The sequence below is a fragment of the Sparus aurata genome, chromosome 8, assembly GCF_900880675.1.
Source record: "Sparus aurata chromosome 8, fSpaAur1.1, whole genome shotgun sequence".
Taxonomy (NCBI): Eukaryota; Metazoa; Chordata; class Actinopteri; order Spariformes; family Sparidae; genus Sparus; species Sparus aurata.
This window is the reverse complement of record NC_044194.1, coordinates 21,680,454-21,692,779: the sequence shown is the minus strand read 5'-3', so window position 1 is coordinate 21,692,779 and position 12,326 is coordinate 21,680,454. Positions and strand designations below refer to the sequence as shown.

General features: G+C 38.4%; 1 protein-coding gene across 5 annotated transcripts in view; it reads left to right on the top strand.

Moving 5' to 3' along the window:
* Window positions 1-12,326, top strand: part of kif21a (kinesin family member 21A) — a 54,061-nt gene that overhangs the window by 11,048 nt on the left and 30,687 nt on the right. For all 5 annotated transcript variants that reach the window (XM_030425235.1, XM_030425236.1, XM_030425238.1 and 2 more), the window contains exon 2: window positions 10,664-10,886. In XM_030425235.1, coding sequence (XP_030281095.1) covers window positions 10,664-10,886 — 223 coding nt within the window. The remainder of the gene's footprint in view (window positions 1-10,663; window positions 10,887-12,326) is intronic.

Below are 12,326 nucleotides of genomic sequence, written 5' to 3'. Positions count from 1 at the left end.
CACATTTTCCAAAAGGCTTGAGGATCAGTGGGATATCCATGCATGTCCAAAGCTTTATTAGAGGAAGATGAACCAGTGAGCTCAGGTCAGCAGCAGAGCTCCATGAACATGGTGTGTAGTAGTATAAAACACAGGCAGTGTGTCATGACAGAGGCCTGGGTGTGTGTTCCTGTGTTTGGCAGCTTGTGTGATAATTTGTGATGAGTTTGTTTTGTGTGTTTACTGTTGCTCTGTAACACACCCAGTGACAAGTCTGTTGAGACAAACCATTTTATGAATAAATGTGGTAAGTTTGAAGTATGGTTTAGTTGACTTTGCTCTGTTAAGTAATCAGGATGTGGACATGAGTGGTTACAGCGGTGCCTGTTAAATAACAAAAAAACAGAAATGGCTCTTCACCATCATTCTAAACTTGTATTGCTCAGAAGATAGAGATTTTTTTTATTCTACAACAAATATGATTTCTTACACTGAAAGCAAACATCACCTTAAATATGCTAATAATAATAATAATAATAATAATGCTAATAATTATCTTACGTTGATACCCATTTTCAACAAAACTCTTTTACAAAAGAAGTCAAATTTTTCAATGCTGATATGATTTCTGTCACTTGGGCTCAACATTTTGTACTTGTGTGACCACGCAAGGCCAGTGTGTCACTTCTGGATATCTTTACTACTCTTGGATTGTATCAGGCTAAAACTTAAGTCAAGACTTAAAAGAGTGACGTTCTTTAGTGAATAAAGTCTCAGCCCTCTCTTTGTCTTTGCAGAGACGGGCGAGCTTTTACCTGTTTCAGGGTAAGTCTGTTGACTGCTGTCATGTTTGTGGAGTCTGTTGCCTAAACAACTTTTTGTTTATGTTAAAGTGATGAGAAAAAGAAATTAAGGTTTTTGATACTTACTCGGGTATCAACTCTCCCACTTCTCTTAGGGCTGTGGCATTAAGGATGTTTGACACTTTTATAGCCATAAACATATATTTTTTTTCCTATCTGAAATGAGGGCTAAAGGGTAGAGTGTGTTACTCAGATGATGTGCAACTAATGTTTCATTAACTCTGCCAAGGAGGTTATGTTTTCACTCATGTCTGTTTGTTTGTTGATTTGTCAGCAAAACTACTAAACGATTTTCCAGAAACTTGGATGGAGTATGGGTCTCGGCTCAGAGTAAACTACATCAACTTTTTGACGTTTGTCTTACATTTTTGTGCAGGAGAGTGCCATGCTGGATTGATAATGGTTTGCAATTTTTGTGAGATATTGCTTATTTTATTTTAGTATTTGAATCACTGTGCTGAATTTAAAACTACTACAACTTTTTTTCCTGACTCAGCTTTGAGCAAATTAATATTTCATATCCTCTAAACATAAGTTGGACATTTAACCTTGGCTGAGTTGGCAGCTTTGTGCTATTAACAGTGTATAAAATAAGCCTGACTAAATGGTTATACTTCAGAAGAGGTAAAATTACCCCTGCAGGTCAGGAATAATTATATGATAAAAGCCTTTTTAAATGATGGTGGCACAGAGAAACTATTGTGGCTTTTTTCACCAGTTGGGCTGGCAGTGAATTAACATCATCCTGAAGTGTGTGACGGATGGCGGGACAGTGACTGAGTTCTTCTCTCTGATGCCCCTCCTCCTGCCATCTTTTAGTCGGCCAGACCAGCATTATACCCTGCTGGGATCGGATTATGACTTTAATTCTTGGCTCCCATTGCCGGTCACCATGGCAACCACATCCCTCATGTCACGCAGAGTACAGTCTGTACAGACATAAAGACATACTGGTATAATATTATAGAATATTGAACTTCTACAGATAGGAAGTTAAAGCTTTTGTCTGTGATGGATTTGTGTCTGACTGATGCAGAGGTTTCATCTGCTTGTGGTTTTTTTTCCTGCAGCTTGTCTGAGGCCTGCTGTTCAGTGAAAGTAGACGGTGCTCGCAGCTCTTTGTCTGCTGCAGTAGGTGGTCCCGTCTGGCTGAATGAGCAGAGCATGAAACCACTTCTAGCAGCGTTTTTTGATACTAAAAATGTACCATCTCATTAAACTGCAAGGCACTTTTAAAGTATCCACCAAAGCCTCAGAGGATCTTTGCCATGCATCTGTCCTGCTTTGGCACTGCAGACCGTTTTACTTCAAATTCTGTGTGGTTATAGATTCCTTTCTTTCGTTCTCTTTTTTTATGATTAGATTTTTTCACGGTGCAGTAATGTGTGAGTCTGCAGCCAAACTGCAGTAGTCAGCAAACATACTGTAAAATTCAAAACTGTGTTCTATATATTAATGTCCTGCTTCTGCATCGTTCAATTTGTCTTTCACGGCTTTGTGAAACCCAGATATCATTCCAGCTCCCACTGTGTTAAGTCTTTCTCTTCAAACCTGCTCACAATCCCCCCAGTGACATACACATCAGCTGAGCTCTGTTGAAATAATCCCTGTACTGCTGAGGATGTTTTTCTGCATTTACATGTAATATGCAACCACTGCCAGCATGCAGTCTTTTAAGGATGGCAGTAGAAATGCAGTGTAGTTAAATACTGTGCTGTAGTTTTTGTTTTTGTCTACACATTGGAGAAAATTAATGAAAAAGATGTTCTGGAATGCAATTTGAAAAGCCAGGTAAAGGCCTGAGCATTAAGGCTGAAAAGTCAATTACGATAGTAAAGTTTCATATCTGTAGATATGAATAACTTGTCATGTCTGATTTTGAAGGTGGAGTAGGAAAGAAACCTCCTGCTCTTTATTTTATCTTGATTTTGGGATCATGGCCCCTTTGTTGCCTCACACACAGAAGTAATGTTGTATTTACAAAAGCATCCAAGGACCTGAGGGCAGATGTACAGGGTTTGTCTTTGTAGGACAAGTGATTGACAGGATGATTAAGACAAACTGCAGCAAGGAGCTTCAAAGGCAATTAAGCACGTGTTCCGTAATTTATAACTTACCTGACCAGTTCTGAATTATCATTGAGTACTAAGCTGAAAAGGTAAACCTCACCCTTCTGGCACATGATGTCTTGTTAAGAATGTTTCCTGTAGTGAGTGAGAGAAAGAAGAGAAAGGAAACAGATGAAGGCTGACGGCCACGGAGCAATCAGCTTCCCTATCAGCGCTCCTCTGTCCCTGCTGCCTCACTACAGCTTCAAGGAGGCATGTAGACGTCCGCCTGCAGTGTGTGGCATCGAGCCAAGTGTGTGACAAAGAAACACACACTCTTTCTCTGTCATTACCTCTCTTTTCTTCTGCACACACTCTGTCTCTCCGTCCTTCACACAGGCTTATTTGTCTCCTCTGTGAAGGACGGTGAGACATTCTGCTTAAAGTTGAGTGGGCAGCACAGCGGCAGGTGACATCATCCCAAGCTGATGCACTGCTGCTCTCAGCAAATCTGCACATAAAGATCCGGCCTGTTTACTTTCCCGTCTGCAGTGACCACTGCGAATGGAGCTGCAGCTTTTGTGTGTAGCTTTGAGTTTTGGCTTTGTGTGCACGAACAAAGGTTGCTCTGAATCTTATTTTCTCCTCCTCAGCCAGGTTCTCCGCAGTGCTACTTTCTGTCTGCAATATGGCTGCAGCTAATTGTTATTTTCATTGTTTTTTCCTCAATTAAAGGAGCTCTATGTAACAATGTGTAGCACATAACATTAACATGTATAAATCAATCAATCAATCAATCAATTTTTGATTGTCTGTGGGGGAACATTGTAACACGGCATCAAAAACTAGGCCTTCCCTGTCTCTCTTGGTTTCCTATACAAGCCTGTAGAGCATTTAAGTTGTGTAATGCTGCTGGACTATGGATTTCTTCAATCTCGAGTACCTCGGCTCAGTGCTTCTCTCTGCTCTGTTCACAGCACTAACATTAGTTTAGGGTCCACTAACATAAAGTGACGACTGGCTTCCAGCACAACATGGATGTTTCACAGACCCATTTTAATTGATCAATCTTATTGATTTAGATTTTCCAATGTAAAAATAAAGATAAATTGTGAAATGCCCATCACAATTTATTTCCCTGAGCCCAAGATGACATCTTTAGATTGCTTCTTTTGTCCAACCAAATGGCCAAAATCAAAAGACTCTTCCTTTACTGTCAAAAATGCAAAAGAAAAGCAGCATATCCTCACACTTCAGAAGCTGGAATCAACAAAATGGCTGAAGCAATCAATCAGTTGTGGATATCGTCAGTCATTTTCTGTTGATCAACTAATTGATTAATCGACTAATGATTGTAGCTTTAGTCTGCAAACACAAATGAAGTAATGGAATCAGAAAAATGTGACTTTTTTTGTCTCAAGAAATTGCCTAAATCTATTAATTGATTATCCAAATACTTGCCGATTATTTTAATAGTTGAGTACAATAATTGATCCTGTCACTGCTGAATAATGACAGGTTTGACATGATTTAGTGTCGTTGGCACGACCTCGAAAACTGGCACGACCTCGAAAACTGCAATATTTTGTTTTACATGGAAACCTGAAATAAAACCAAATAAAACCTTTGTCTGGTATGCAAGAATTGCATTTATTTGGCGCCACCTTTCTTCAACACGTCCATAAATCTTGTTTAATTTTTTTTTCTTTGACAGCTGGATAAGAAGTGTTACTGTAGATGAAGCTGAAAGAAAATCACAGACTGCAGTTTCACACACTCTCACACCTCTGCTGTTGCTATATATCCCTCACCCGTCCCTGCAGCCATGTGTGGCACCCGTAATGATTTATTGAGTGCAGTGTGGTTTGAAGGGGGTTGGAGAGATTAGGAGGGGGTGTGGCAGCAGGTTTGGGCGTGCTCTGGTGTTCGTAACTGAATGCCAACAGCTCAAAAATAAGGCAACATTTTTAGAAAGTACAGACAAAAACTGCTGTTTATAGACAGACTTGAACCCAAACTGTCAACTTGTCTATACAGAGACCTAGAAAACCCTTTCTGTTGATTTAGATCCTCTTGTGTTTGAATCTGAATCTGTTACTGGCTGCTGATGGCCAGACGTCAAGTCTCTGCTGCGGAGACATTATGACCTTTGACCCTGACCCTCATCTGATCTCTGACCTCAGCTCCTCCCAAAACATTCAAAATCCATCGACCCCAAAATGGACGAGTCACCACAACTGTTTTTTAATGGTTCTTACATTGATACAGTGATGCTCAGTTTACTGTGCAGTTTATACATTTGACCACTTTTGCTTCAATTATCATGGATGATAATCACTGGAAATTCAGCCAGTTCTTAAAGTCCTTGTTGTCTAAATCTGCAAACATTTTCTTAATCAAAATATCCAAAACCACAGAGTGCTTACATTGTAATGTTGGCCACAAATTTCAATCTTGAACATACAATTATTCACTTATATTTTGAACATAAATCAAGTAGGGATGGGACGTCGCATTTTTTTTATTGAGGATCACAATAAAAACACAGTTTTTACAGTCCTGTATTGGTTTCTTTGTGTATTTTGAATTTGCCTAAAGCTGACTTAGGTTCACCATGGCTGAAGACATTTTTGTGATGGGGTACAATGTTCAAGCCATAGGTAAAATCAAATGTGTCTAAATACTACTGATTCCAAACTACAAAGTGACGGGGAGATTAGGTGACCACCATTTATTTGTCCTTTATTTATGCAGTAACACCTTATGATTTTTTTCGATTGTTTGTTTTTCATAAAAAAATCAACAAATATGCCTGTCCTTTCTGTGATGCAATATGAAATATTTGTTTATGAACAAAATTTACCAAAAAAGTGATTCCAATGTGTTTTTAGCGCAATTTTAGGTTTTTATCGTGAATTGCATACATGTTGAACAAGATAATGGTGACATGAAATCTTCATATCGTTCCGTGCCAACAATTGAGACAGGATTACATGAAGAATAATTTTCAGATTTTCCACACAACGACTCACTTTGTTTTCATTATAATGACATAAAATAAAATGAAATAAAGTCTTTAAATAAATGCTCATATTGTCATGATACAACCTTACACTTGAAAGTTTTCAATATAATTGAAATCTTGGACAGGCTTTTTATGTGAAGGAAATATAACAATTTCCCTCAAAAAACAGCTCAATTCTGGCAAATTCTTTGGTAATTATTATAGACTTTGTGTGTAATATTAATGTTTGCATCAATGAAACATAAATCTCCTCTAAAAACCCCGATGGTACAGTGAATGTTCTCTCCGTTAACATAGAGATGAAAAGAGAACAAATTTGGGAAATGCCATCTGATTCCCGGGTGTGAACGTGCTGCGGGAGAGACAGACAGGATTACACACCCAATTAGTGAGCTAAATTGTCTGAAACAAAGACCCCCCTTGTGGTTACTGGAAAGGATTAGATTTCCTCTTACAGGCCGAGGAAACTATAATTGGTTAAATACGGTGAATTTGACATGGAAGATAATTGATTTTCTGACTGGGATCACTTATATTGTTACATTACAACAACATGCGCTGTGAGAGCTAAACAATAGAGCACGAGCTCTGTAGACTAACTGCGAGGGAATTTGTTAGGTGTCTTTGTGTACTCTTGTTCACTCAGGGTTTGTACTCTGAGGATGCATCTCATCTAAACAGCTACTCTCAAACCTGGAGGCTGCTCAGTACTGTGTCAGGTGTGTGTTGTTTATGTAGCAGATGCTTATCGAGGGAAATTAACACGACTACTTGCACCTCTGCCTGGATAAGATCTTCACAGTCATCTCTGGCTTCAGGAGACTCATTTTCTGGTTGTGTGTAAAGATAGATATTAGAACAAGTAGTACAGCCAAGAAAAGACAACACGTATGCCATATCATCATAACACAATAGAAAGTCTCATATCACAATAATGATATTATATAAATATATTGCCCCACCCTAATGTAAGATTGATTTTAAGATTTTACAAGTTAATTATACTGAAAAGGGATAGTTTTCTTTTTCAGGGCCAATACGATATTGATTATAAGTTATCAAGAAGGTTGCTAACAAATATTTGGAACCAATAAACATCTGCAGAGTCAAACTTTGCATATCCAAACCGCAAGAAGCTGCAATTATTTGTTAAAGGTAAAATGTTTGACAAGCAGCATTAGAATGAAGTACTGTAGTGCTGCAGATATCCTGACCCTATCTAGGTGTAAGAAAACACAACAAATGTCATGACTGTAATAGTTTTTTTTAGTGAAATTGAAATTATGGGGCCAAAAGGATCATCCCCATTAGTGTTAATCATATCTCAATCCCAAGTCTCACTCAATATTAAAGCTGCTACTTGAAGTGCTGAGTTTGCTCAGCTATTCCTAATGTTCAGCAGTGCTGCATGTCACATGATTTATTATGCTCATATGTTTACATTTTTCATTGCAGCGTTTAATGCTGTCAGTAAACACTTAACATAGCCTGCTTTAGATTTCGATTGCCCAGCAAAACCTTCAATATCTTTTACATGAAAGTCTTCAGTTTAGTCCGCTGCTGTGTCCTTTACATTACATTGCATTCAAGGTGGTTTCATGATTTGAGCAACAGAAGAATGAGTCCTAAATCCTCGATGACCAACATTACAAGTGAAGTAGCGGCCTGAAAATGAGTAAACCTTTCGGGACTGCATATAAAAAAAAATCAGCCAACAGAAGAATAAAGAATAGCTTGCATTTTGAGGTTGTTTCTTTCATTTGTTACCCCACTCAGTCACCGTCTTGTGTAGTTATTTGCGGACATGTCATGACCTCCAGGCAGGACATTACCTCTCCTCCCTCGCCTACGTCCAGCCGTGTAATCCTGCAGCCGTGGCGTTGGTGTCAGCGCTGGGATCCAGTGTCACATAGACTGACACAATGGCTGCACTGTGCTCCCCTCACAGCATTGTTCTCCCCTGAACTTGGAGGCACAATGAGGCCCTTATCCACAGTGGACAGGGGGACCGGCAGGCCCGCTGTCAGGTGCTTTTCTTCCAAGCTTGTTTGTGAGCTGAACCCATGAGGACAGTCTATTTAAAAAAGCGACACAGTGATACTTTCTGCTCTGTTCTCCTCACACTATGGTTAAATGTGACTAAGATCCTAAAATGAGTCAGTTGCTGCTATGTGCTAACACTTAATGTTAGAGTAATTCTGATTCTTTTCCCAGCAGTGAATTAGTTGCGTTACATTAATACGTTCCCTCATTCAATTCCTGATGTGATGATAAAGTTGTGGTTTAAGATTATCACTGTATTAGAGTGCCGCGACCCGCATGGATAAAGCGGAAGAAAACGAAACGAAACTGTATTAGAGTGTGTTGAACGAAGGTGATGAAACTTATGTTTAAAGCAGAAAACAGATTTCTCCTCACTGCTTGTAGAAGATATTTAATGAATCGGTAAATCAAACATTTCTTTCCTGTAGACCTTTTCCAGAAAAAAAGAGTTGTTATTATCTCATCATCTCAAACCAGCTATTACTCAGGGGAAGGTCTGAAGGGACTGAAACATTAGTTTGATATACTGGTTCAATAAATGTGCTGAATGTAGAACGGTGTACATGCATAAGAAAAACTAGATGTACTAGTCTCTGTGTTTACCTGCTAAAAGCAAGAAGAGAGGCTTGATTGTTGTAATGAACCGATTTTCTTTTTATTGTAACATCAGCCAAAATACGTAATAAAAAAAAAAAAACCTTCAGTTTGAATTAAAAAAAAACCAAAACAATTTCAGTTTGAATTAAATCATAATTTTCAAATGGTTAAAAAATAAAATGATTTGATCATATTGATGATTCCACAGTAGCTGCAATGATTAGTCGATTGATACACACATATATACGTACCATATACTTTTCTGATAAATGAAGAACAGTCATATTTAAATATCATATGTAAAGCAAAAATGTCAAACCTTTGCTTGTTCCACCTTCTTAGATGTGAGGATTTGCTGCGTTTCTTTGTCAAATAATGAATTTGAAGACGTCACTTTAGACTCAGGCAAAATGGGTTTTTTTTTCAGACTTTGGGAAAGAAATCATATAAAGATATACAATTAAGTGATTAATCATGAAGATAATCTGCAAAATAATCGACAGTATGAATAATCATTAGTTGCAGCCCTAGATTCCACAGTTGTTGCAAAGCTCTTCTTTTCAGCTGTCAAAATTTGGTAGAATATTACAATATGGATTTCACTTCACATATTATTTAAAGGTGATGTGTTACTACTGTAACATAAGTACAGGATAATGATATGTAACTATAATTATATTATTGTTACCTGTGTCAAATTTTGTTAAGTTGTTTTCAACCTGTATGTCCCAAAAGTGATTTGAATGAGTTTTATTTATGATTAGAAAGTAAAGACAAGATCATTTGGTAAATGATGTTTTTGTACACTTGCCTCAGCTTTTCGCTGACACCCTCGATCACCACAATTCCACAGGCTTTCACTTCTACTTTTCATTATTTGAGGTTTTAAGCAGTCATGAAGTCCAGAGTGACATTCAAAAAGGGGCTTTGTCTCTATTGTCTGTATCTTTGAACGCACCCCTTCAGGGTTGTGTGTCTTATACTGTTTGTTACACTGTCTTTGTTTCATAAAAGAAATGAATGCTCAGTTTCATTGCAGAATGAACACAACGTGACTGTCTCTCTCTTCCTCTCTCATATCCACATTAATATAGTAAATCCCTACCAGATTTCAGATAGCCAGTATTCAGGACAGCATTACTAGCATTTCAGGCAGACGGATACACTAAAGCAGTACATGTTAACCCAGTTGGCAGGTTTTATGGGACAAAGTACTGGGTCAGAGTAGGATGTTGACCCTGCACTGTACAAAAAATAAACATCTGCGGCAGATGAAAATGTATGAAATGATTTTAATCCCTGTGATTCATAATCGTCTGTCACATTTGTCTATCACACAAGAAGCGGAGAAATCAAAGTTTAGACTTGCTGCAGGTCTTTTTATGGATTTTGGAGTGAAAAGGTGATTTGTTTAATGTTTTTCACAGGCCAGATGCCCAAATTATGCCAATGAATCATTACAATGACCATGTGTGAACAAACTCTATCTCCAGTATACTGCCTTGTGAAGTCGTTCCATTATTTTCCTTACTTGCTAAAGATTGTAGTGTGATTCACACTAGTTGGACTTTACACCGTAAAGTTCAGGAAGAAAAGGATCAGAAAAATATTTCCTCTCCAGATGTTTTTGTCAATAATATTTTATTTTTTTTTGTTGAACTATTACACACGGAACCTGAATCATATTGATTCCATTCTGGCTCAGATGTTTGGGTGGGGTTGGACTTTCCTTTCATTGCTGGCTGTGATGCCAACTATTTATTTTCCTGCTTAAGGCTGCATTTTAGTTGCCCAGACTGAGCTAACATAAGATTTTATGATAAGCTCTCACGTATTAGTTATGGAACCCTTCGAGGGACAGTATTTGTGTTTTTGTGTAAATGTTTCAAATTGAGGGAAATTGTTGGCTTTTTTGTGTTTTAGTTACAAGTAATCTTCTTAAAATGTGATGGCAGCCTTTCAGGAATCCTCTATTGTTTTCAAACACTGTCACACATGCTGACTAAATAAACTAAAGGTAAAATATGTGCAGCAGATATGTTGTACTTATCTGTTACAAGATCATATCAATTGTTGGAGAACTTTAATTTTTTTTTAATTTTCTGCAGGATTCGTCCTCAGCTGGCCAGAGAGAAGATAGAGGGATGTCACATCTGTACATACGTGATGCCCGGGGAGCCTCAGGTGATCCTGGGCAAAGACAAGGCCTTCACCTACGACTATATGTTTGACATGGACTCCCAGCAGGACGCCATCTACACCACCTGCACCGAGAAGCTGATCGAGGGCTGCTTCGAGGGCTACAACGCCACCATCTTTGCATACGGACAGGCAAGCCTTTGTCCCCTCAATCACAGCTGCAGGGCTGCTGGTGCTTTTTAGCTGGGTGGATGTAGCTAAATGAAAATGGGTGTTTGAGAAGTGGAGAGTGTTGACATTTGAGTAAAAGGAGACCGGAGGGAACTTGTGTTGTGGAATTTGAGCCTCCGTGACCTTGTCTTTGTTCAACCATGGTTTTAAAGGCATATTTTTATAATTTTTGGGTTAAAGCTCTTTCTTGTTTGGGGTAAGATGACAAGATCAGTGCAACCCTCAAGTCGGTACACTTCATTTGAAGCTACAGCCGTAAAGCAATTAGCTTATCTGAGCATAAAGAAATAAAACTCGGGAGATTGCCTGGCTCTGTCTGTAAATACAAATATTTCAGGCAGCATTCTCTTCCTTCCACTATCAGTGTGTTAGTGTTTTCAAAATCTCCATCTCTGCATGAAACAACAACCTCCTGGTTAACAAGCTAGACCCTGAAAATGACACGTTACTCAAAAGCAAACCTTGACACTAACGGCACAAATGTTTACTAGCTAGTAGCTGTAACCTTTTTTATGTGTATGGGGGTTTAGCCATTTTAATGCCAGGGCTCGCTTTCCACATGCAACACAAGTTCCCTTGTCACTGCTTTGCAGTGCACTCTCTTCGCCTTCTTTGTCTTTGTCTTCATCTTTGTCAGCTTTCACATATATGAGGTTGGTATTGAAGTGCATTTCCCCAAACTATTCCTTTAATCAGTATATTTTCTGATTTCAGTTTGTATGACTAGAGCTGCAACTAACAACTTAGTCTACAGATTGCTTTCGTGATTATTTATTTAATTTTAATCTCAAATAATTGTGAAAAAGGCTTATTACATTTTCCAAGACCAACCAACACCCCAAAACCCAAAGAGTCTTTAGTTACTATGAGAAATGACAAAGAAAATCAACAAATCATGATATTGGAGAAGCTGTAATCAGCAAATATTTGACATTTATACTTGACAAACGATTAATGGATTATCAAAATAGTTTGCAGTTACATTTGTTTTGATGGAGTATTTGATGATGCAGCTCTAAAATCAATGTGGCAGTATGTCACTTTTATTTATTTTACCCAGTATCACATTTTAATCTCAGAGGGCTTTACAGTCTGTACATGCAACACCACGGATTTGGATGAGAAAAAACATCCAGCATTCAAAGGATGAAGAGGCCTCAGGAGGAGCTTTCAGGATGAATAAACATGCAGTGAGAGTACTCAGAAGTAGCAGTCGTAGAATTACAAAAGAGCAGTGAAACCCAACCAGTTGTACTTGTACCCAAGGGGGGTACCTCTGCACTTGTCGGGGGGGGGGGGGGGGGGGGGGGGAAGCAAAGTTTGTGGAGTAGTTTTGCTAATTAGGGAGGTTTAATGTGTCACCTTGGGGATTTTTTTTAATCATCAGACCATTTTAATGGA